Here is a 26,983-nt window from a genome sequence, read left to right on the forward strand (position 1 = left end):
TCAAAAGACCACCAGTGGGGAATTGTTCCGACCTGCAGGACACAACGCTCAAACCCTGAGGGTGGACTGGGAATGCCGGGCTGCTAACCCCAGGCTGCTGGCCCAGGAAACACACAGACACTTGTACTTGGTGGAAAAAAGTGCCTCCCTCTTCATTTTTTCTCCTCATATATATACCTTCTTCTCTAGGGGAGGGGGAGAAAGGGAGGGGTTTCCTGGGAGTAATTATCTTCACTGAAGCAGGGAAGGAACTAATCAGCTATATTGAAACAGGGGAGGAACTAATTATTTGAACAGGAACAAGGGTGGAGGTTCTATTCTGCTCCCTCTACAGAGGATGTTTTGGCCTAATATCCTGCTTGCTGTAGCCCTGCTTGCAGGCTTTTGCCATGCAACAGGCTGTCAGGTAGGCCAAGTCTAAGGCCCATAAGTCTCTGGCTCCTAACAGGGAATATCTATCCAGGTTCCTATCCAGGCAAGGAGGGGCAGGCAACATTTAAAAATCCAAGACCCTTCCCCAGACCTTCCTTCTGGTCCTCCACATGGGTGCAGGGTCCCAAGGAAAGGCTTTCTTCTGCTGTTTTCCCAGGCCATAAAGAGGGAGCTAGAATGGAAATGGATCAGCTGGGACACAAACCACATGGGATGCAGACCATATGGGATGCCAGTGCCACAGGTGGAAGCCCAGCCTGCCATGGCATGGCACTGACCCCATAAAATATGCTTTTCAAATTTACATCCAGTATCATTGTACCGCACTCTGAACATGTCATTGAGAAATGATCAAAGAGTTTGTAAAACTGAAAGGTTGAAACATGCTATATTGTGCAATCACTGAAACTTCTGTGGTTTATAATTAAATTTGAAATCAATACATGTGAGTAGAAAATATTAAGTAATCCAGCTTTTCTAGTAACATGTTCCTATGCTAGTTATTGTCTTACTGATTGATACAAATGTTTAAAATTAATTAGAATTTCCAAACTTTGAGTGAAAATAGAGTATCATAGTTCACTAAAGCAACCCTTCCTATTAATTCCAGACACTGGACTCCAGTTAACTAATAACCTCTGTATCAGTGACCTAATTTCCTGTAAAACCCTTCTTTTGTAATGATTAACTTCTTTCTTAGCTGTTCTCAGCAGGGGGCAGGTTTTTTTTTTTTTGCCTCTGTTTTCTATTAAATCCTAATTCACTGTGACTTAAGACATTTCACCCTAAAATAAAACAAAGCAAAACAATTCCAGGTTTTGAGAGTTAGTACTGTTTTACTTTGATAATTGTCAAGGAACCAAGAAAAATCCTTGAAAACTATTAACTATAAACTGATAATGTTCTGGAGAAACTGACGTGAAAGATGGAGGCAACCTTGGTTCTTACATAAAAGGTGAGTTTTCATGTGGACAATTTCAGGGAGGAAAGTAAGATTTATTAAAGATAGAAACCCCATGCCCGCAGTATCAGGAGAGGGACTCACAGGAAGCAAAGACCCAAGAAAATGGTGGAAGTAGGGTTCCAAACACACAATTTAGGTGAGCAAAATGATGGCGAACAAGCAACAAGAGGGCAGGGACAAAGTCCTTAGAAGGCCACAACTGTAATCCTGTCTAGCTTGTTCAGGATAGATCAAAAAAAACCATCAGAAGGGTGTGACTGGTAGCTTTCCATTCTCATGATAAACTTAAAACTCAGAATGGTAGATGACACTTCTGTATTACTAAAAGCACCTTCTGGGCGTTACTAAGCATTTTGTATACTTTTTATAGAGATTTTCCCTTTTCTCATTCTGACAGTGACGTGACCCCAATTACCTATGAGCTGATGTATCTGTCAAAATAGTCCAAAGTGGGCATCTAAAATTTTCCCAGCTGTAACATTTTGATGATGATGATGAAACCAGACATGGAACCATCCAAACATCCTAACTGGCGTTAAGGAACAAGGAGAGCCTTTTGAGAGGAAGGAAGGAAGGAAGGGAGGAAGGAAAGAAGGAAGGAAGGAAGGGAGGGAAAGAAAGAGGAAAGAGAGAAGAGAGGTAGAGAAAGGAAGGAAGAAACAAAAAGAAAATTAAGAAAATTTTGTTATGAAGTGTAGAATTAAGATCTGGAGAAATTTCACCTATCAGTAGTGTCAAAATGTAAAAAAAAAAGCTGGAATATTTGAAAAGGGAAAATTAAGTTTCATTTCATTGTTTTAAAGCTCACAACATCAATTACAAAAGGATTAGCACAGTTTTAAAAAATTATCAAGCTTAGATTTGCATTACCCTAATTTTCACTTTCATGAAATCTAAAAACAATTTGGAGAGGCAGTAAACCAAAGCATAGACCCAGAATACTTTTAATTCCTTAGGGACAGAAAAGGCCTTGACTGCTTAATTCATTGTGGCTGGATTTGTTTGTTGAAATACTGCTTCTGATTTATGTAAATGAAGTGCTTATACCTGTTTTTTAATGATTGTGCATATCAATGATTAGAAACTGAGACAGAAAAACAAAATCCACCGTGACAGCAGTGAGAACCCATTCCCAAGGTGTCTGCTGGGATTTGCAGAGTGAAGCAGAAGAAAATGAGTAACAGTTTTATTAATTCCTAACCTAAGAATTTCGCTCCTGTTGAGAATGACAATACTCATTTATTAAGTGAAAGGAGTGGAGAATTGTCTAAGTGTTGGAAAGATTTCAAACTTAAGTCTCATTTTCCTCTTCCTAGTGGAACTCTTAAATCACCATGGAAGAGAAACTGCTCTATTTAAATAGATTTTCTGTTTAAAGCATCAAAGTATCACAATAGCTTTTGAGGGAGAGTCAATTGTGCCACAAATAGAATGACTCGAAGTGGAGTTTCCACGATGTGCATCCTGGCTGTTCTGCAGGCAGGTGGAGTCAGCCCAGCTCCTCGTACCTCTTGGTGATGTACAAGAAACCAGTCTCTTTCAGCTTTCACTCATAAGTGAGATTGTGCAGCATTTATCTGTTGGCATCTTTCATGCTATCAATACACTCTGGGAACCTGATGTGTGACACGGTGATTTCTGGTAACGACATTTGGTACTTGAAATTGGCTCCAGAATAGATGTGGTCCTCTTACTACATACATACAAAATGGTAACCGGGTGAGGTAACGGACATGTTAATTAACTTGAGTTGTGTTAATGATTTCACAGTGTATATGTCTATCAAATTATCATGCTAAGTATATGTGATTTTTACCTGTCCATTACACGTTAATAAATGGGTCAGGGTCATTGGCGGGAGGGGTGGTAGAATAATCCACAGCCAGTCTGTTCTGGGCCTCGGTATCATATAACTGATCAGTTCTCATGTGGATTATGGTTCTTGGCCTTCAGAAAGTAAATCGCAGAACATCACGCCTATTGTGTATATTGCAGCAGGTCAAATCCAAGAGAGAATGAATCGGTGTCTATGAGCCTGGACACCAGTTGTGATGTGTCTGCCTCTGCTGGCTCATGCAGCACAGCTCTCATTTAAAGACCCTTAAACATTGGATGAAAGAGTTTCTTCATTCCTCATCAGCTTTAAGCTCATTTTCAGTCCACCCTAAGCCATGTAGGTCTATTTGGTTTCTCAGAGAGGAAGTAACTAATTAAGATAAAATAAATGCTCTTTAGAGCGCTGCATAAGGGTTGGCATGGCAGGCTAAGCTTCCGCCTCAAATGCCAGCTGGCTCACATCCCAGCTGCTGTTCTTTCCAATCCAGATTCCTGCTTATAGCCTGAGAAAGCCACAGAGGATGGCTCAAGCCCTTGGGACCCTGCACCCATATGGGAGACCTGAAAGAAGCTCTTGGCTCCCAGCTTTGGACTAGCTAAGCTCAGGCCATTGCAGTCTCTTGAGAAAAGAATCAGCAGATGAACTCTTTTTTCTCTCTTTTATTCTTGGTGGCTTTATTTTTCAAATAAAACATAAGTTAAATGTTTAAAAGGGAAAAAAAGAGAACAATACATAAAATAACGTGGTGTTGCGCTCTAATTGGCACCCCTGCCATTTAGATGGTGGAGCCACTTCTGCAATACACAGAAGCCCGGGGACATACAATGTCAGAGGCACTTAGAGGAGGAGAGCTGGGCATGCGTAGCACCGGTCTCAGGTAGTGAGGCGATCCTCTTCAAGACTAAACCTGGGCAGGGCCGTTTGCTGCCTGCTGTGCTATGGTCTTCTGAGCCTCAGTGATCTCTGTGTCCTGCAGATGGAGTGTCCCTCCTTTGCAGATATGAAATCCCGGGCCCTGTTGCAGTGCAGCGAGTCAGGCTGCCACCTGTGAATCCAACAGTATCCCCTACTGGCAAACCAGCTGGAGTCCCAGCTGCTCTGTTTCTAATCCAGCTCCTTGCTAATTTGCCTGCGAAAGCAGCAAAAGATGGCTCAAGTACTTAAACCATATGGGCTATCACAAGGGATGGAGTTTCTGACTACAGTTTTCAGTTCGGTCCATCCCTGGGTGTTCCAGGCATTTGAGAAACGAATGAACTAGCAGATGGAAGATCTGTCTCCCACCACCCCTACTGTGCTTTTCAGATAAATAAATAAATCTTAAAAAAATCTGAAATGATTACCCATTTAATAGATGGGGGAACCTAAGGCTTAGAAACATAAAGAACATAAAAGACTGTAATGATAGTTATTAAGTGATAGAACCAAGATTCAGCACTAGGTTCAAATATCATGTCTGAGTAAAACTGATCTGTTTCCTACAAAGAAAAGCAAGTTCCATTCCTGTGAAGTACACACAGGTCTCGTCTAGATGTTACGTGGAGTAGACAAAGCATGGTCCTTCAAGGTCAAGTTTTGTTCTATTTGTACCTCCGCGGCAGCCACACAGCCAGTCTGGCGTGTTTATTGACTCCAGTGAATCTGATGGTGCTGGAAACCTCAGGCAAGATTTTCTTCGTTGCTGTGAAATAATTGTCTGGGGACAGGAGAATGCTCCAGGTGGCTAGTTAAATGCCTCTAGAAGCCCATCAGCACATCTCTCTGAGGAGTCCTGTAGTTTACAGGTGGCCTTGTTGGTCTGGCAATCTCTGTACTTGGAATCATCAGACTAGGGCCTCCACAGTGGTAATTCTGCGAAGGGATTCCTGAAACCGATGTGCTGCTGCCTGTCTGCTCCCCTGGGTGAAGGGAACAGAGCTTCTGCCTTGTTGTGAGCACCAGGATTAAGATCTGTTCATTTTTTGGGTATTTCTCCCTCTTCCTCTCTTCTGTTTTCAATGCTTATGTTGTTAGATCAATGCTTATGTTAAATGGATCGACATGAAGCACAGTTTACCAGGTTCCTGAAAAGCATGAATGCACCTGCCTCATGGCTCTCCTCCCTCCCCTGAGTTCCTGCTTCCAGGAACAAGCTCCTTGCCCCCTTGTGCTGCTCCTTTTGGTGCTATTTCCTGCCCCAGCCTCCTGGGAAGCCAAGTGTCGTCAGCTGAGCACTATCACCTCCGTAGGGGTGATGCCACCTGCACAGCGGCCATGGTGCCAACCTCGGACCTAGGGCTGCTGTGCAGGCAGCTCTGTCCCCTGCACTGGAAGGCTGGCACCTTCCTCCTGCTGCCTGACCCACTTGGTGCGGCACTGCACTGTACACAGTTATATTGGGCTTTAAGGAATTCATACAGAGACCTTTGTTTCGAGTTCTGCTTTAGCCATGTCCAGTTCCTCATGAGTTTGCAGGGATTGGAAGCTGACCGCTTAGCTTGCCCCTCTCCCTGGTGGGCTGAGACTCAACACACAAGTTCACTTCCCTTGTCCCCCATTCACATTAGGGTGAGTTGTTTTGTTTTTCCAGGCAATGCCTTTTTTATAAACTTTTTTATAAATGTGTTTTTTATAAACACACATTCCTGGCTCAGACATGTGTGAGTCCCTGTAGTAAACAGAGTTTGGATTCACATTAGGCCATCTTCCTCCTTTTTCTCTCCTGTATTTCCTTCCTACATTCTTCCTTAGCTCTGTCCTCTCTTACACACACACACACACACACACCCCTGGCATGCACAAACCACATGCCCCATGCTGTTCCAAGCACTTCAGATAGAGCATTGATGATATAGACAGTGTCAAGGTTGGTGCTGTGCTGTAGCAAGTTAACCTGCCATCTGCAGTGCCAACATCCCATGAACATACACCCATGAACTCACCTTGGGAAACAACACAGAATGGCCCAAGTGCTTGGGTCCCTGTACCCACATTGGAAACCTGTAAGAAATTCCTGCTTCTGATGCCAGTCCAGCTCTTAATCACTGCAGCCATTTGAGGACTGATCTACTGCATGAAAGACTTCTGTCTGTTTGTAATTTTGCCTTGCAAAAAATAACTTTTTGGGGGGGTTGACAGTGCCCCTCTCTCCTTTCTTAGACAATAAGTGCTATGGCCAGGGCACACAAAACTATGACAGTGGCCAGGGCTAAATTGTATGGGGAAATGAGGGAAGGCAATGTGGTGAGCATTCAGCTGGTATCTGAATGGCAAGCAGCAACCAGCTACATGAAAGCTGAATCTTCCATGTGGAGAAAATAGCAGCACCTATGTCTTCTATATTGTCTACCATAATCCAGTTCTGCAAGCTACCAGCACTGGAGGCCCTACCGGGAGCAGACCTGGGTGAGAGGCCCCTTCTTCGAAGCCCTCAGCCACAGGGAGCCTCCCAGTCCCTGGTGGCCCAGCACACCCAGTCCTGTGGTTAGGGCATACGCTAATGGGCCCCCAGGTGAGTGGGCCCTCCACTGGGAGGGCAACCTAATGGAAACATTCAGCCTGCAGGCAGAATGGCTCCTACAGAATGGGAATCCTACCCCGACTTCCAGGGAAATCCATGTTCCACTAAGTTGGGCTGCTGAGGTTGAGACAGGATCTCCCCTGTGAGCCCAGCATTAGACACAGAACAAGTGACAGGGCTGAATTCCCCAAGATTGCCTAGGTGCTCAGAGGCTCCCCTTCTGCCTCCCAGGGGACATAGGCCACCACAAGCTAGGGCTGCTCTCAGGCAAACTCGATGGTTGTTCTGGCTGCCTCTGCCGGTGAAGCATGACTGACCTCTCCTGCAGAGTCCCCACTGACCTCTGGGTCAGAGATGACAATTTGTCTTCTGGAATCTCCCACGCTCTCTCCTCTTCTCTCATCAAGCCTCCTTATGCTTCCTCTCAGCTCTTCACTGTAATACATCCAGGCAATTCTTCAAGCCTTGCCTCCTCCGGGCACCATTCCCAAACTGCTACCACTTTGATTAACCTCTTTTTTGGTGAATATCCACAGCCATCTAGAATCTTCTATTTTGTCTCTACTTCTCACCCTCTTTCCTTCCTACCTCTTTCTTTCCCTCATCGCTTTTCCTCTGTAATTCCAGCATTCCATTATTCTTCCTTCCATTCTTCCTCCTTTTCTCCCTCCATGTCCCTTCCTTTTCTATAAAAAAGAACTAGCTTATTCATCGCATTTTTGAAATAGAAATCAAAGGAGCTGTTATTGAATATATAAGAATATTTGTAGTGGATGTGAAAGATATGAAACAAGAGTGCTAACAATACAGACATGTTACCCCCACCCCCAACAAATTGCTCCAGCTCACAAAGAAGGTATTGCCATTTTCCTACAATATTTCACTGGACTCTTATTGGACTCTATCCCCCGAATTCCTCTTACCCCATCCAGTGAGTAATCATTGTCCTGTACATCATGTCCATCATTCTCCCTTCCTTTTCCCGATAGGTTTACCATTTATTAATATTATTCCACATGTATCTGGATTATATGCTCGCCAAGTTGCACTCTATGAATCCCTCTATGTGTTGTTACTCTGCTCCATATTGTGTCTGTGAACATATCTGTGCCTGATGTGTGCTATGGGGCATTCCACGGTATGAGAACATCTTCAGTTACTTATCTATTCCACTGTGGGGTCTTACAAGGATGGCTTAGTTTCCTACCATGAGAAATATTTCTAAAGACATTCTTGGAGGTGCCTCCAGATGCATACTTGGTATATGGACCAAGGATGCTCAAACAGCATTGTAAAAAAAAATGCCAAGTAATTTCCCACTGGGTTGTGTCACTCCAGCGGTGAACAAGCATTCCCTTTCCCTGTAATTCAATGAACGTAGCTTGTCATTTCCAAATTTTGGCCAATCTAGCAGCAAAATCTTAGAGACTGTAATTTGAATGTCTCTGATTTCTGATAAAATGAAGCACCTTTCAATAAGTTCATTGGTCACTCACATAAAAATGTGACTTGATAAGGAAGAGCAGGACAGACTGTGTCTGGGATCTCAAGTTCACAGACTCCTGGTACTGAAGACTGCCATCAAACTCTCTGGGCCATGGACTGCAAGTGGGCAAAAGTCCAAGACCAAGGTGGAGGCCTGTGGGTGAGGGTCCACAGCTGGGCAATAGCCAAGATCACAGACTGTATGCTTTAGGCTATTCCTAAGACAGTCGTCTACTGACTTCTGTGCTTGGGCCATGCTATTGCTTCCTGATCATCCAGCTTTGGCTTGTTAACATCAAAATGGGACATGGCTGTCACAGTGAGTGCCACATCAATTTCTGCATTTTGATTCCTGGAGAAGTTTAATAAAAGACTGCAGCAGTAAGCCTTTCAGGTCAACCTCTTTCCTTAGAGAAGGGGGCTTCCCTTTGTCCACCTGCTTTGTCAATTTTTGTCAATTGCATGTTGCCTCCCTTTCCCACCAGGCTGGTCACAGTAATTTTTTCTTTTGCTTAACATCTGTTCTAATATTTTAGACATTAAAAACACTGAGTTGTTAGGTCCCTACCCCTTAAGTGTTGAATAGCTCTTCACCATCAGAAGACAGAAAATCTCTACCTTTCAAAAATAAAATGAAAACAAATTGCAAACATGAAAAGATCTAACAAGCACTAAAAATAAAACTTTTGGAGCTGGTGCTGTAGTGTAACACATGAGGCTCTTGCTTATGGCACTGGCATCTTGTATGGACCCCACTTCATATCCCAGCTGCTCCACTTCCAATCTAACTCCCTTCTAGTGACCTGGTAAAGCAGTGGACGATGACCTAGGATTGGGTCCCATATGTGAGACCCAGAAGAGGTTTCTTGCACCCGACTTTGGACAGGCTCAAGTTCTGGCTATTATGGCCATTTGGGGGGAGTGAACCAGCAGATCAAAGATCTTTTTCTCTCCCTCTCTGTGTAACTCTTTCAAATAAAACAAGTATTTTAAAATAAACACATGGTGTCTTAAGGAGTTTTTGCAGGTTTTAGACTATTATTTCTTCAAGGTTAGTGCCTTAAAAATGTAATCTTTATGGTTTTTTTGTGGCGCATTCACTGTGGCAATCATTTGTAAACTGAATTGATCTTGTCTTCTTCCAGACAGATTATCTTCTGCAGGTCACCTGAGAGCATTTCCAACACAGAACTACGTTAAATTTTAGTTTCTTGCCTCACATGTTTTTAGGCTGCATAGATAGGGTTGATGACATTCCCTGGTGACTGGGGACCACCTGTTGTGACTAGGAATCACGCAGGAGAAATTCTGTGACACTGTCCCTCCTCCTCTGCCCTTAGCACTTACATGAAAACAAGCCTTTCTCCTTGCTTTGCTTGCTCAGTGAAGAGACATAGTTTCTTCTTCACTCTCAAGTTTACGGTTATTTCTTTGAGGTTCCACATTCACAAGGGGACTCCCTCAACCTTGTACTTTTGGAGAACCCCAGTCCTACAACTTACACCTCTTTCTTTGGCAGGCATTAGGACAAGTTGAGGCACGAGGGTGTGGGCTACTTCGGGTTAAAGCTGTTTGAAGAACTTGCTTACCTCCTGGGGTGTCTGTTTTCATTTGTTTTTTTGAGTTTTCAGAATTCTTTCAATTGTTGCCAAATTGACCAAGCATGTCAAACAGATTTAGATATTTACAAAAACATAGTATTTTTGATGGTTTTAAGTGGAGGGTTATTTAGGATGTGTAATTTATGCTGTTGTGGAAGGGGGTTTATTAATCTTTATTTTTAGGAGCCAGCAAAAGCATTGCTTTGCAGGCATGCATTTTTATTTTTGATTGATACATGATAATTATGCTTGTTTATGGAATTCAGGGTGTCACTTCAATGCATGTATACTATATGTAATGCTCAGATTAATTAGAATGTATGCCACCTCAAAATTCTTTGTGTTGGGAACATTCAAAATTCTATTATTTTGATATATATAATGATTTTTCAGTCACTGATTCTACTGTGTCATGACATCTTAGAAGTTATTCCTTCTGTCCAGTTGCACTTCCTGTACTCATTAACCATCCTCCCTCCCTTCCTTTCTCCCTCCTACCATTTCCAAACTCTAGTAATAAAGCTATTCTACTCTCTATTTCTAGAATGTTTTTTAAGCTTTCACATCTAAGTGGGGATATACAGTCTTCTTCCATGTAACACAAGCTCCTCGGGGCTCATCTGTGTTGCTGCAAATGAAAGGATTGTCTGTTTTCCCCCTTATAACTGGATATTATTCCATTGCATATGAGAAACCACCTTCTCTTTCTCCAGTCATCCATGCAGAGGACACCTTGGTCGATCTCCTATCATGGCCATTGTGAATAATGTTTCAATAAATATGAATAGAAGTATCTCTGTATCATACTCACCTCCTCTCCTTTGTTCTGAATACATATATATATTGTTGCGATACTGGATCATGTTAATTCTATTTCTAGTGTTTTTTTTTTTTTTTTAGGTAATCCCATACTGCTTTTCATATGAGCTTTACTATTGGCATTGCTGTCACCAGTGTGTGAGAGCTTCCTTACCAGCAGTTGGCTTTTGTTGTTGTTAGTAGCCATTCTAATTGAGGTGAGACAATGGCTCACTGTGGTCTTGATTTCCCTTTCTATGATGATTAGTTCTTTTGGGCATTGTTTCATGTACTCATGGACTATTTTGTATCTTCTTTTGAGACATGTCTATTTAAACCATTTGCCCATTTTTTTTTAAATTGGAAATTTATGGCATTGCGTTGAGTTCCTTATTTTTTTGGATATCAGTGTCAATCCCTTCAGATGAACAGCTTACAAATGTTTTCTCCCATTGTCTAAGCTGTCTTCTTACTGTATTGACTATTTTCTGTTTTGCATAGAAACTTCTTAGTTTGATATCTCATTTATCATTTTTTGCTTTGGTTGCCTAGCTCTGCAGGCGAGGGGTCATATCCTTCACCTGAAAAAAATTTTGTCTATTTCAATGTCCTCAAGACTTTTTCTTATATTTTCTACACCAGACGAGGGCATCTCATAGTAGTTGGTCATTTCTCCTCAAGGTTCCTACTTCTCCTAGCATGCCAGCACCACCTTGCATTCATAGATCAATTCACATTATAAATCTTCCACTTATTTATCACAATGCTAACTGTAGGGAAACAAAGGCAACAACAATTTTCTTAGCAGCCATAGGAGGTTTCCATGTGAAGTCTCTCAGCTTTTCTTTTTTCTGCCTCTCGACTCGCCCCGTGAGTAATAAGTTTGCACATTACATTCCAGTGAGTGGCAGTTTTCTATTAGTGAGTCTTAAGATGAAATTGTGTTATGGTTCTTAGAGAAAGAAAATAACAACTTAAGAAAGTGTATTTCTTTCATGAAGAATTTCAACTGATTGATTTCTTTGACATTCACTTTATAATAGGAAGATGTATCTGCCTATTTAAGTTTCCATAGTTAAGAGCTTGTGATTATTAATCTCATATTCTAAGTGGAAACAAATAGTATGCTATTACTTTTAGGTATTCCTTTTTTTTTTTTTAAGATTTATTTTATTTTTATTACAAAGTCAGGTGTACTGAGAGGAGGAGGGATAGAGAGGAAGTGGAGCTGCCGGGATTAGAACCAGCGGCCATATGGGATCAAGGCGAGAACCTTAGCCACTAGGCCACACTGCCAAACCCACTTTTAGGTATTCTTAACTCCTTAAATATTTGGCAACTTACAGAAGACGCTCTCAGTCGTCACTGGTGAGAAGAGGATGGTGAAAGGCAGGTGACTATTTGTGTTATTTGTTTCCCATAGTTAGATGTGTTCTGTGAGGAAAAGAAAAAAAAAAAATGTGTGTACTTCAGCTCTGAGTAAATGACTGAGTGAGGGTCTACTTATAAGAGCAAGGGAGGAGGTATGCAAGGCGAGGACTTTAGCCACTAGGATACCACCAGGGATCTCATATGGGTGCTGGTTCTAATCCTGGCAGCCCCGCTTCCCATCCAGCTCCCTGCTTGTGGCCTGGGAAAGCAGTGGAAGACGACCCAAAGCCTTGGGACCCTGCGTCTACATAGGAGACCCGAAAGAAGCTCTTGGCTTCTGGCTTTGGATCAGCTTGGCTCTGGCCATTGTGGTTACTTGGGGAGTGAGCCAGCGGAAAATCTTTGTCTCTCCTTCCAATAAAAATAAATAAACCTTTTTTTTTTTTTAAGAGAGAGAAAGTGAAACAGGAAAAAAGATTTTGAGGAAGCCTGAGGCTGACTTCTAGATGGTTCATAGAAGGGGTCTGGGAACAAGTGTGCAGGTAACTTTCTCATACAAGATCAAGAGCATTAACTTAAATTTTCAGGAATGGTAATAGTGTGGTTGTTATTAAAATTAAACGATATAAAGGTACAGCCAAATAAATGACACTGGAAGCAACACTAAGCACTCCAAGCGAGCAATGCCTACCTTTGACCCTTCTCTGTGCTCTGTCTGTGGTGACTGCACAGTGGACAACGCGTCCAACGGTGGGCTGTCACAGCTCCGCTGATGCCTCCTCGGATGTCAGACTGGCACCTGTTGTGAGTAAACCAGGAAAATCAGCAAGTGCTATGACTCTCAGGCTACACCCTCCAAAGCGCCACTGGTGGAGCACCTATTGCCACATCATGTCCAAGAGGCAACTGGATAAGCGAGTGCAAGCTCAGAAGACAAACCTGGGCCCAAAATAGCACAGGGGAACCTTTAGAGCAGACACAGGTGGCTTCAGGGTCTAGTGACCCCGCCCCACACTTTAGAAGGATCTTGCCCATGGCTGAAGGTTCTATGGGTGGTGTCTGTACATTCTTGAGTTTCGAACAAGTGATCCTTGCGTTTTCATTTTGTACTTACCTGGAACAAGCCATAGGTGGTTGTACCCTGCAGTGGATTGAGGCGAGAGCTAAGTTTACTTAACCTGTGGGAATATTTCTCACCTCTCCTTCAATCTGTGTATCTCCCCATAATCAGTTTACAGCATTCATCTCAGTTCTTTCCTCTCGGTTTGGCTCTCTTCTCTCTGAACTTCTGGAATCTGTTAACCTCGCAGGAACTCAGATGTTGCATGGCTTTCAGGAAAATGTTTCGGTCTGAGATCCATTCAACCTCTCACGTTGGTGTGCCGTGGTGGCTGAGGTCATTTCGGAGGTTTCTCTGCACCAGTTTCTTCAAGTGAGGGATGTAGAATAATGTTTACCTTTGAAGGTGTCTGTGAACGTTAACAGATAAACACACCACTTCCGCTGTGTGATTTTGTGCTCAGTTTCACTCACGGATGTAGAATTAGGACCACTTGATAATGAATCTTGGACATGTACCAGATTCCAGGAGGAACTGAGGGAGCAGTGGCTGAGACGAGCTGTGACGTGGCAGCGTGTTTGGGAATCTGGGTCCCGTGACCTGTGTGTCCCCCACTGGACTGGATGTAGAAGCTCTTTCCCGAGATCCTTTAACTGCCTCAGTCTCTCCTCCCCTGTTCCTTCGCGTGGACTGCAGTGGCCATTTAAACCATGGATGTGGGCCCCTGGGTGCGGCAGCCGCCCGGCTGTTTAGCCATTTCGTCCTCCTGCGCAGTACCCTTCCCCAGGATTGTTGCTGGTGCCATGGAAGGCCCTAGAAACTCCCTGGGTCATTCCCAAAGCCGTAGTGCCCCGTCTCTAGCACAGTTTCTGGCGCAGAGTAGGCGCTTGTGTACGCGGTAGGTGGCAAAGTGATACGGTTCGCCTCACGGCCCGACTCCTGGTTTCTTTTGCGCAGCAGAACCCGGCCACGTCGGCCACGTCGGCCACCAGGCATCCGGCGCGCGCTGGGCCAGGGTCGCGGGCGCGCCGCGGCAAGGCCCCGGTTCCTATGGAAACGGCGGGACACCACAAGCCTCTAGGTCCCAGGGCTAACGAGGCCCGAGGTACTAACGGCAGTCGAGGAAGGCGCGAGCCTAGCTCGACTGTCGACCCTGCCCACCAAGTGCCTTATAGGGGCCAGCATGAGCGTCCCAGGGCCGGTAGGTAACCCCGTGGGACGCCCCCTGGGGCTCCTGGGACCACGGCAGCCCGTGCTGCCCCCACTTCCCCGGGTCACAGCGCGCGCGGCTGCCTGCCGTGCTCAGCAGCCACCGAGCTTCGCCACCCGGCGGCGCTGGTCACCGGGGAGGGGCCAGGGGGCTGGAACCGCAGGTCTTTGCGCTCTCTGGATGAACTTCAGGAATTTATTCTTCAGGGAAAAAAGAAAAAAAAAGAATCCGGGGAAGCCCAGTCAGGGTCTCAGTTGCTTGAGGGTAAGCAGAAGAGATAAAGAGGCGAGGGTACAAGGAAGGACACCTGAGCCACTTGGAAAACGCAACTAACTATGTAGGGGTTCTCCGTATTTATAATTTGCGGGCATTTTCCGCCGCCTCCCCCGCATCGCTGGAGGACTCGGAGACCCCTGGCGCTCGGGTGCGGAGGTGGTGCGCCTTGGACAGGTGGCACAGGTGTGGTGCGCGCACTGAGAGCGCTGATTGGTCGTGCGGGCCACGGTGAGGGACTTGAGCGTGTACTGGGTCCCGTAGCGCGGAGTGTCTCGGCGGGGTGGGCCGGGCGCACGGCCGATACTTCTGGTTCACCTGTGGGGTTGCCGCCCTCCGGTCGCTTTCAGGAGGCGGCCTGCGCTGCGCGCTGTGTCAGGAGGCCGCTGGGGCGGCGTCCCGCGGGGAGGATGAGCGGCTCGGGCGCCAGGCCCAGCCACCTGTCCCAGCCAGTGGTGAAGAGCGTGCTGGTGTACCGCAACGGGGACCCTTTCTTCGCGGGCCGACGCGTGGTCATCCACGAGAAGAAGGTGTCCAGCTTCGACGTGTTCCTGAAAGAAGTGACAGGCGGCGTTCAGGCACCCTTTGGGGCTGTCAGGAATATCTACACCCCACGCACAGGCCACCGCATCCGGAAGCTTGACCAGATCCAGAGCGGGGGCAACTACGTCGCCGGCGGCCAGGAGGCCTTCAAGAAACTCAAGTAAGTCTCTTAGGCTGCGGTGGGGAAACTGCGACCTCTGCCCCACCACTCCTCCGTGGGTCGAGGGGCTGTGCGTTTCTCGGAGACGCTTTAGGTGGCATAACACGTGCCACTTCGGGAGGACTCTCATGTGGTAGCGGTGGGCACAACATTTATGTAGAAACAGCAGGACCCTTTGTAAACAATGTCCTTGCTAGGTTATAGTGAACAGATACCTTTGTATTTTCTATTAGGTTCCCCCACCTCCTTTCTTTTTCTCTCGAAACCTGTCCTTTTAGTTTAAATAAAGATTTCTACAAAAATCACAGGTCTTGGATACTAAATTACCAGAGGGAAAACTGCACGCTGCTGTCACTACTTAAGTATTTTGAACCTTTTCATTCCAAGTTCTTTCCATTGACAACCCTACTTTGGTGGCCCTCCTCCCACTAGCCTGCGTGTATATGCCATTGGCACAATGCTTGGTAAAACTTACTGCTGTATTGTATTTGCATGGCTGTCTTACGGTTGGCATGGCTGTCTTTAGCAGCAGGTGTCCCTCATTCGTACTTCCTGATTGAGGACTCACTCAGGAGATGCTGAGTGAATTAGCCAGTTTTGTGGGCTAAGGTTTGTAAAAGGAGTAAAGGTGAAAAAGATGTGACTTCTTGCTTTCAGAAAGTAGCTACTGGTCTAATGCAAATCAAGCCACCTTCCTCTAGCAATTTTAATGCAAAAATACAAACGAGTAAGTGTCGTCAGAAACAGAAGTGTTGATGTTGTGTAGGGGTGTGGAATTGGCAGAGTGAGCATATTCTATGGTGGATTTTTTTAAAAAACATTTTTGAAATATATTTCACATAACACAATCGTTACCCATTTCAGTGGTTTAAATTATATTTGCATTGTTGTTGGTAGTCATCACCACAAACTAATTTTAAAACATGTCCATAATTCTCAAAAAGAAATCTGTAACCCTCAGCCTCTCCTCTGCCTGTCACCTGCTAACGGCTTACCTGCTCTCTGTCACTGTGGATGTGTCTGTTTTGGACATTTCACAGGAACAAAATCAGACAAGTGGGGCATTTTGTTTTCTCACTTGCTGTGTTGTCTTATTATCTTCAAGGTTCATTCATCCTGGAGTATGCATTAGTATTTCATTGTTATTATTGAATAGCATTCCATGATCTGGATATAGCACGTTTGCTCATCCATTGATCAGCTGATGAATATTTGGGTTCTATCAATTTATGGTCATCTTGACTAATGCCTGTGTGGACAGTTCTGTTTAAGTGTTCCTCTTGAGTTTATACCCGAAGGTAAAATTGCTGGATCAGATGGTAATTCTATATTCTATGATTTCTACTTGAAGATTGTAATTGGAATTCATCTTGTATCCTGTGACAGAAAAAAAGAAATCTTTACCCCAAACAATCTGTGCTGATACATCCTATTTCCAACCGGATCGAAATACTTTTCCCAATATCACTTAAGTTCTCTCATACCAGTCTTTTCCTACAATTGTTTAACTTCAATTCTAGTTGTTTTGCCTTTTGCTGTGCCACACCTTCTTTTTATAGCAGGTGAAGGATATGTTGGATTTATTTTCCCCTTCTTTTTCTTCATTTAACTTATGGAAAGAGTTAAACATTGTTTGCTTCATAGAAACACAGTGCTTAAAACCAGGAGACTTCAGACAGCTGTTTGTTACCTTTGTGTTCCTGGGCAAGTTGCTTGGCTCAGTTAGGTTGCTGCTATGGAAAGGGGAAGTAACCCTTCCTTCTTCACAGGATCTTGTAACAAGTCAGTGCTACTGATGGGGACCAAGTGTCATATGCAAGTAAGGCATCTCTAAGACCAGTCACCATCATTATACAATTCATTAAATATTTTCTATATACAGCAATTTATTGGTTTGGAAACCAATTCACAATCCATGATTAGCTTAAAATTGCAGATTCCCTTGTGTAATTCACATTCTGTTTTGTTTATGTTAGTAATGACTAACTCACAATATAGAAAAGATATGGTTCCAAACCAAATACAAGTACATTTTTTATATGTATATAAAATCTTTGTGTGGCTGCTTTTGCTTTTAATTTGCACATACACAAAACTGAATTCTTTTTTCAAACAATCAGTGTCCAGGGTTAGATTTGTATGCTAATGGATGACTGTTTTATTTGGTTAAAGTAGCAGTATCTATGGCTATAATGCTAAAAATCAAGAAGGCTTAAATGCTGAATGGAAGTTTAGCATCGTAAGTTTATTCAACAAATGAAGAACAAAAGAGAGCACAGAAGGTATTAAGAGTAATTCAAGAACTTACATTGAGGTGCTAAAGGATGTTGCAGAGAGCGATCAAATATTTTTTCAAACAGAAATATTCAAATGCATGCTTGAAATTCTTTCACTTATATTTTTCTAATAATTTTGAAACCATAACTAAATATGAGCTACATTTTTGCTTTATGGCAGAAAAGTCTAGAAATAGTTTCTCCAACACTTAGTCACCCCCTATGTATTTTTGGAGATAACTACTCCATCAGTTTCGTGGGTCTTTGATTATTGTCCTGCACATGACAGAACATTTTGGTATTCTATTAGGAACAGTCTCTGCACTTACAGAAGACCCATTTTATTGCTAAGACAGAAGGAACGTTTGCATTGTCTTATGTAACTGCTGTTTCTGTGGGATAAGTATGTGATGATTTCCAGAGGTGTCAATTAACTTAGAAGAACTGTTAACTAAAAAAGCAACAGCAGCAGCAAGAAAAATATTCAATAGCCCAAATTAGTTCTAAAATAAGCTTTTTTGTCAACCCAGCAACCATAGTAGTTGAGCACTGATCTCTCTATAGTTATAGATTAATTGCTAGATGTTTACTTTTATAGTGTAACTTGTTGTATGTTCTATGCAATGGAATAACAGCTGCAGGGTGACAACGGTGCACACTTTTCAGTTTGTGCTTCTGCAGGAGCTAAAGAATGGTTGCTAGTTAATACCTGTGGCAAATAGTAATGGAATAATAGGGGTCTGTGGAGGTTAACCAGGCCACTCATCTGCCTGAACCAATATCTAAACCTTGCCATGGCTAAGCATGTCCTTGCCACTAATGTGTCTCACTGAGAAAATGATTTTGCAGCCTTTCTTCATGGTTACTGTAAGGCATGTGTTAATATTTTCTTTGACCTAAAGTCTATAATTAAAACGGGACTTTAAGTACCTTCATTACAAATTATGTTTTATCAACTTCTTATCATAATTAGAAATATAATACATATAACAAATAGCCAACTACTAGGGAAAGATGTTCTGCAATAGACATAGATATTCCTAAGATTTTAATTTTCTGTAATGTAGTGTAGACAATTGTCAGATCTGATGGATGATGCTGAAGTGGTTCCCACTATATTTTTTAAAAAGATTTATTTATTTGTTTGAAAGATGGAAAGAGAAGACCACTATTGTAATGATTTTAATTAGTCATGATTGAGTTTTGCTTTAGGCTTAAGTATTTCTTATGGCCTGCTTTATTTTTATGGTAAGTTTATACAATTGACTTAACACCTGTAAAAATAATGCTTGTTGTTTGTTTTTCCCCCAGTTACTTGGACATAGGAGATATCAAGAAAAGGCCAATGGAAGCTGCTAACACAGAGGTAATAGATACACGACATTGGAAAGGCAAACATGTACCAGTGCCTTCTTTTTGTTTCTTAGCATGTGTCAGCAATTTTGGATGTCACCCTAATTATAAGAGATGAGATGCCTCATGTATATGAATGGGAGATTGTGTACTTAAGGCAACAATGACTACTTTCTTAGAAAATTGTCAGAAATAAAGAGATTGAGCAGGTTCCCCCCAAACACGCAGAGCCAGATCCCACATGTTCTTATCTTCCTGTTTCGTGGCTACCTGTTCTCTGGCTGAAATCCACTGGAATTCCTTCTATCATTCTTGAAGATTCTGAGCACCATTGGGTAAATCTTTCCTGAAACCCTCTTCCCAGTCCTCCCTTGCTGCTGGCACTCGGTTTTGGAGAAAGTGCCCAAGGCCTTGAGAGGAGAACAGGTGTCATGGTGACCTTGCTGTGGCATCAGGACACCTGGATTTTGACTTGTATTCAAGTCCCTCTCAGGCACAGTCTAGGACTGGAGGGTAGCCTGAGATGGTGGATGTTCAGACCTGTGCATCCCACGTGGGCTCTAGAACCCTGGTGGTATTTCTAGATGTTTCTGATGAATATAGTCCTTTGGTTTATGGTTGAGAAAGTAGATTAAAGACTGTATCCCAGAGACACAAAGATGATGGTGATCAACATCAGACTTGGATTCTGTCCACCTGCCCAGATAACCACTGTGCCTGAGCACAAGTGTCTAGTAGCGGGGGAGTGCATCCTGCATGCTATGGGGAGAGGGGCTTTGCTCCCAGATGACCCAGAGCCCCGGAGGGACTCCCTTCCCTCTCCATTTCTTTTCCTTCCATGTTGTATGCAACAGGACCAAATAGATCTTTCTAGAAAAAAAGTTGTGTAAGAAAACATTTCACTTCTTCAGTCTTAAAAGTAGGTGAGGTTAAATTTGTCATCCAAAGAATTTATGGAAAGAGGTGCTAAGACATAGTATAAAGTAATTAATATTTTTGCTGAATTTGCTTTTCAAAATGTGTCAAACTGTGGGTGCATGAGAGCCATTGGCTTTATAGCTGGAAGTGAACAAAAGTATGAAGTTTTTCAGGTTGTGCTTATGTTATAGTCGTACAATGACCACTAGTTACTATCTGAAGCAAGCCAATAAAAAGCAGATCAGGGAGTTCATTCTGTTTAAAGAATACACACCTGTTGAAAGTAGGCTAATTGGCTTGAAATGGGTGTCAGAACCCAGATTCTGAAACAAGATTTCAGATGTGTGAGTTTCTAAAAAAATCACAATATACTTACTCTGGCTTCCAGCACATTTGATAAAGGCATTGTGCCTAGGAGAATGCATTGGTTGTGTAGTAAGCTTGCTGCAATTCCTTTTCTCTTGAAAAATTCTATTAGGACCCCGCGCGATATCCTTATGGACTAATCTACCTGCAAGCATTGACATCCCGTTGAGGCATGGGTTGGTGTCCTGGCTGCTCCACTTCCCATCCAGCTCGCTGCTTATGTCCTGGGAAAGCAGCAGAGAATGACCCAAAGCCTTGGGACCCTGCACCCATATGGGAAACCTAGAAGAAGCTACTGGCTCCTGGTTTCGGATTGGGGCTGTTGCAGCCATATGGGGAGTGAACCAGTGGATGGAAAATCTGTCTCTCCTCTGCATAAATCTGTGTTTTCAATGGGGCGGGGGGAGAACTAAAAAACATGACCTCAGAACTGGTGTTGTGGCATAGCACATTAAGCCTCTATGCATCAGTGCCAGCATTCCATACAGGCACTGCTTTGAGATCCAGCTGCTCAACTTGAGAGAGAGAGAGAGAGAGAAGAAAAAGTAAAAACAAAAATCCTACCAATTATGTTAACTTACTTAGGCAATTGTTCTACTTTAGGAATAGTGACCATCATCCTTTCTTCCTCTCTCTCGTGTTTTTTTTTTTTTTTTTGGAGGGGGAAACATATGCAGTTACTTATCTGAAAGAGGAAAACAGAGAAGGGGAAGTTGGGAGAAAGGGAGAGAGAGAGCAGATCTTCCATCCCATCCACAGGTTCACTACGCAAGTGGCTGCAATAGGTGAGGCTGAACCAGGCTAAAGCCTATCAGATAAATAATTGGAGCCAGCTGCTATGTGTGAGTCTGACCTTGGGGAACTACCCCTCTCTTCACAGGGACTTGCAGTAAAACTTCTGGAATCTGGCAAGTCAGTCTCCACTCTGCTCAATGTCTGAAAATAAAGTTGGGAGGCCCAGGAATGGCAGAGTCTGTTCTGTGGACCCCAGGTGGGGTTTGCTTCCTGTTTCGGTGCCTCCTGGGGAGCCTGCGTGTCCTGGGAAGTTGTGTTAGTGACAGGAATGTTTGGAATCTGCTGATATACAGGGAGAGCCTCAGAGAGTTGATTTCAAAGTGCATTCAGAACATGAACATATAGCATCGGAGTGCTTAAAGTTGCTTCAAGTGCAGTAGTACAAAAATAGTTACTCTTAGATGTGTAATTATGAAGTCCAATTACTTATTCGCCAAAGCTGGAAGAATTTTCCTCAAATCTGAGGCAATTCCATAGGTTTGCATTTTCAAGAATGGTTTGCATAATAATAGCCACCACACCATTGTACATTATTCAATTTTTAAAAAGATTTTCATTTATTTATTTTTTAATTGAAAAGGTAGATATACAGGAGATATAAGGAGATACAGAAAGAAAGATCTTCTGTCCACTGTTTCACTCCCCAAGTGGCCACACTGGCCAGAGCTGAGCTAATCTGAAAACAGGAGTTTCTTCTGGGTCTTTCGTGTGGATGCAGGCTCCCAAGGATTTGGTTCATCTGTTGCTGCTTTCCCAGGCCATAAGCAGGGAGCTGGCTGGGAAGCAGGGCAGCTGGGATATGAATTGAGACCCGTGTGGGGTCTCAGGCAGACACAAGGTGAAGATTTAGTCAGTGAGCCATATCGCTGGGCCCCCATGATTAAAGTTTTTCATTTACTTAAAACTTTCATTCTGATTATTCGTAATACATTTTTACGATACAGACACCTCAGGTTTTTGCTGGGGACCCCTGCAGAGGTCTCAAATTAGGTTCAAGCTACTGTGGCCATGAAAGCCTACCAGGGAATACGGGGAATTTGCACTCCCACCCTTGTTATAGATGTCCTTACCCAAACCCATGGCATGCTCTGATCGTTCCTTCTGGGGTTTAGCATGATGTCTGTATGCTACCTGCAGCTTGTGGTCACTGGGATGTGCATGCATCTTAACATCTGAAGTTCTTTGGAGGTTCATGTTCTTGCTTTTCTTTTCCAAGAAGTTAATTCTCAAAGAGACATTGAAACAGTAGCTGGCCTTCCTTGGCCTTGGGGACAGAGGAAGGCAGAACTATAAAGGATCTCTTCCATTCTTCCCCCGAAAAGCTCCTGGTCATATGTGGTGAACACTTTGGACAAGAGGAAAAAAATGGTGGGGGGGCGGGCAGAGATAAATAAAGATGGAGAATGAGAAGGATAGAGGCATGAGTAATAAAGCTATTCTGCAGTGGTTGTACCAGCCCAAGCGTCGGGGTGCTGTTGGGCTCAGGGCAGATTCTTCCAGCCTCAATACACACAGACTGTGCTTTTACTACAGGCTTGGTAAAGACACTTCCCTGTACTTTAGCTCCTTATTTTTCATCACTGTGGGTTCATCCTTTTTCCTGTTTGCCAAGCATGCATGGTGGGATTAATGAAGATATTTGTTTTTCTGTTTCTAACTTGGGGAGCTCATCATTTTATCTATGGTCTCCCAGTCCTCCTATTGCCTTGTCTGTCCCAGTTTCTGATCTCATCTTCCATGCCTTGTGGCAAATTGACTTCACGTCCCTCCCCTCACTGTTTACCTTGTGCACCTGTCTTCAGGCAGTGGAAACTTTTGAGCCTGCATGTGTGATATTTTCACCACCCACCGCAACTCTTACCCTTTTGTCTTAACTGAATGTGAGTTCTAGTTCCTTTTGGCTTGCTTTTTCTGCCTATTTGCTTTGCTTCTATGTGACTGAGTGCCTGGAAGTGTGCTGTGGAGTGGTCAGGATGAGCCGCATGAACAAGACATGCGCAATCCCTTAACCTCCAGGAATGTATGGCCGTGATGAATAGACAGGTGAATGATTGTCTCTACTACTACAGAGTAATTCAATATAGCAGATGTAGTTTGCCTTGAACTGTTTGTTTTTAATTATTTTTGAGTGTTTTTTCATTTTCAAAGTAAGTTTATTTTTGATGATGTTTACATAGTTGATTAGGGTGGGAAGGGTCAAGGATCAGGGAAAAATGGGTGAGGTCTTTATTTCCACATTTTCTTTTCCTGCTTTCTGTATCTGGGGGAAGAAAAGGAGAGGTGAGGGGAGAAGTCATACCCAGCCTCCCAACTGCTTCAGCACCTGGGGATGGGGAAATAGCCACCTGATGTCATTCCAAAGTCCCTGATGCGGAGCATGCCTCAAGAGTTCTGCTCAAGTGGTTTCATTAATTCTGAAATGCTGTCACTTTTGCAGAGACGCAAGGATGAGAATATCCTTACAAGGTCCATTGGCTGACACAGTCCACCTCTGAGTCTCCATTTGCTCAGATGTTTGCTATCATGCTTCACTGGGGTACTTGATCAATTTGTTCTGCCCTCTTCTGCTATAGTATCAGGTGTCCTCTGCGGGCTCCAATGGTCTGACATATCCTCCATGTGTCCTTTGGGTGTGCCGTCCACTGTTCTGTCAAAGCCACTGAGGATGTCCAGTTTTGACAGATACACTTCATTGTCAGATCACAGTTCCTGCCACTCTCCCCATGGTTGGAATTATGAGTCCAGTGGTTTAGTTGAGGAGACCTGTGCCCGCCCAGCAGCAACACTAAAATGACGAGGCATACTTTGAGGGTCTGGGAAAAACCGGAACCACAACCGGACCCTTCGCTGCCAAAAGCGGCCATGTTTAAATCCTTCTCTCCGCTGCGTTAGTTTCTGTGTCTGCCAGCATGTGCAGCGGACTGGCATGGCCTGTCCCACTACCCATTCAGCTCTCGTATACATAATTGGGTGTTGAGGCTTAATTCATCCCAATTGACTCCACCCTTTAGCTCACACTCATGCCAGTGGGTGCCACCGCCTGGCTAGCCAGGTCCACTGCCAGCCCTGGTGCTCAAACTCACCAGTGGAAGTTACAGCCCATCAAAGGGGTGCTCACAGTTTCCCTACTGGGTCAGTTCCCAGACCTGGATCTTGTACTCTCCAGGTAGGTCTGCAGTCTGGCTCGACAGGACTTGCTCCCTGTCCTAGTGCTTGCTAGCTGATGCTGTGGCAAAGCCCAAACAGCCTGCCCTTATTCTGGCTCATGCATACACCAGGGGATACAGTCCGTTATTCCAGGCTAGCTCTCCTTCAACACAGGTCACATGCAGGCCAATGGGTGTTGTAGGCCTGCCTAGCCTGGTCTGCCCCCAGTCCCAACCCTCATGCTCACTAGCAGGAGCAGTGGCCCAGCAGGAGAATCCCCACAGCTCCTCTACTGGGCTTGCACTCCCCCAACCCCTATCAGGTCTCACATATGCTAGTGGGTACCACAGTCGAGTCTGGCATGGCCCATCTCCCTTTGGCATTTGCCAGCTGGTGCTTGCTGTAGCCTGACCCGGCCCAGTCTATCCTTAGTTCCAGCTTGCACTGGTGGGTGCTGCCACCCAACCTGGCCCAGTCAGCCTCCAGTCTGGCCCTAATGTTTACTGGCTGGTGCTGTGGCCTGACCTGGCCTGTCCTGACCCTGTCCTGGCTCTCAGATTTGCCAGTGGGTGTTATGAACTGGCCCAGCTTGGTCCACTCCCAGACCTGAGACATATGTATACTAGTGGGTGCTATAACCTGGCCTGGTCTGAGCTGTACTTTGCCTTGGTTCTTGAGTTCACCTGCAGGGATTGTGTACTGACAAAGGAGTTTCACGAGCTCCTCTGTTAGATCTCCTCCCAGTGACAGAGCTTGCGCACACTGGTGGTTTCTTGGCCCAGGCTGACTGAGTCCACCTCCTGTTGTGGCAGGAATAGTGGCCTTGTCCAACTGGCTCACACTCATTCCAGTTCTTGCTTTTGGGAGCTACAGCCCAGCCACACCTGGTCCGCACCTGGACACAGCTCTCATGTGGCCCAGTGGAGAGCTGTTTATTTCAAGTACTTCTGGCTTGGCACGTTGGGCCCTTCAAATGGAAGCTTCCTTCTGCTCTGACATAGAGGTACACCTGCAAGTAATCTACCGATTGTGATATTCATCCCACATCCCATGTTTTATCATGCGTCATGAGTCTTCCAAATCATGCAATCAGATTTATTCTTTTACTTTATATGCAGGAGGGAAGAGAAGGCAGGCTGGCTCTAGAGCATTCACCATGTGCTGGGAGCTGCATTGGGCGTTAGACATGAAATGGACCTCTCGTGCCTCTTGCTAATTAGGAGTAGACTCTAGGTGACTAGACAGAGGTGACCAAACATGGCTGCCTGGTGGCATGTATGCTGTGCCAGACGCATCTCAAAGTCTGAGAAAACACATTTGGGACTAGGATTAAGGTTAACCAGTTTGAAATGATTTTAAATTCATTAATCTTTTAGAGGAAAGTTTTGAAATTTGCAATTAATTTTCAGACTTAAGTTTTGCAAATCGGCAATTTGTTTAAGAAGAGATTTATTTAACACCTATCAAAATTGGTCTCACACAGAGATAGGGAAATCAGCTCAGATGGAAAACAGACAGCCTGCTGTGATTTGGGCCTGGAGGACAGGCTCCCACAAAGCCAGCTGCAGAGTTGGCAGTGAGCTCTGCCTGCAGGGAAGTGCTGGGGGGAGCCCCCTCTGTGAGTGAGTGTGAGCCTGCCTCCCTACTGTTGTGCTCTCTAACCCTCACTGTTGTTTTTCATCTCTTCAGGGGGATCTCCACCTGCTAAATATCCTCACCTCCCTGCAATGCCCAGCTAATCCCCAGTTCATCCTTGCTTCTCCTAACCTTTTGATAAGTGTTAAATAAATCTCTTAAAAAACAGCAATGAATCAGAAACTGATCATTGCCCCTCTTATATCCTCTTCGGAATCCTTCAGTGCAAAAATCCTCTTCTCTTTCTCAGTGTCCTTCTGAGGAGTCTCAGACTGCCTTCTCTTGCTGTATCAAGTCCATAAATATGATTTGCCGGATTGTAGGCTGGTTCTTTAGTCATCTTCATCTGATTGGCCTTTACTGTATATATCAGGATTATCTGCATCTCTGAGAGCCTCTAATTCCATCTATTGCTTAGGCTGGTCATGATCTTAATTCTCTGTAGTTTTGATAATCTAATCTGTAGACATTCCTGTAGACATCCATTTGCCTTGTATATGCCGGCTTATTCTATAGTTTACATGCAGGTAAAATGTCTGAAATGATTTAGGTCTTGAGGCCACCCCCCCCCCCATTAGATTAGTCTTGTGTTTAAATACTTGTGTGATACATTTGTTGTGTCTCTAGGATAATTTAGAGTTGTGTTGAATAAATGCTGCTCACTGAACAAGTATGCATTGTGTCCCTGGCATGTGCTAGGCACTGAGATTGTCAGCTATGAAACAAGCAAATGTGGTTCCTCTCCACAAAGTTTACTATTTTTTGTCTTCTTTAGTTCTACCAATGTGGACTTTGTTGTAGTAACTTTTTGTTTCTTTGAGTCAGAAGCTTTATTTTAGGTCTGTGCTTTTTAAACTTCACCATTATTTATTTAACCTTGTTATTTATTTTAATAAGATACATAATTTTTAACCTATATGATTGATAGTATATGAGGGAATGATGGGTCTAAGTTTTGAAAGGTAGTACACACTAAATTCCTGGAAAACAAGTTCCGATCTCCTAGTGTTATAAATACATAGGCTATTAATTTTCATGTGGAAACAACTGTAGTGTGCCGTACGCTTACGACCAGGATAAATGTCTTGGATACCCATCAGATGGTCTTCGAAATGGCCAGCGTTCTTCCCGACATTGCTGATTTCCTCCAGGAATTATGCTCTCGTGTTCACCTTTTCTTCTGAGCTTCTGCTCCCCCAAGAATTGATTGAGTTTATGGATTCTTTTGTCCCCTTACAGTTTGTGACTGTTGAAGACCCT

The 26,983-nt window shown here is 44.0% G+C and overlaps 1 protein-coding gene across 2 annotated transcripts in view; it reads left to right on the forward strand.

The window, feature by feature from the left end:
* The first annotated feature begins 14,105 nt into the window (after positions 1–14,105).
* DCDC2 (doublecortin domain containing 2) overlaps positions 14,106–26,983 on the forward strand; it is a 154,553-nt gene continuing 141,675 nt past the window's right edge. For both annotated transcript variants that reach the window (XM_058667442.1, XM_004593088.3), the window contains exons 1-3: positions 14,106–14,248; positions 14,881–15,233; positions 18,821–18,875. In XM_058667442.1, coding sequence (XP_058523425.1) covers positions 14,231–14,248; positions 14,881–15,233; positions 18,821–18,875 — 426 coding nt within the window. In that variant the 5' untranslated portion in view covers positions 14,106–14,230. The remainder of the gene's footprint in view (positions 14,249–14,880; positions 15,234–18,820; positions 18,876–26,983) is intronic.

The sequence above is a fragment of the Ochotona princeps genome, chromosome 1 (assembly GCF_030435755.1).
Source record: "Ochotona princeps isolate mOchPri1 chromosome 1, mOchPri1.hap1, whole genome shotgun sequence".
Classification (NCBI taxonomy): Eukaryota; Metazoa; Chordata; class Mammalia; order Lagomorpha; family Ochotonidae; genus Ochotona; species Ochotona princeps.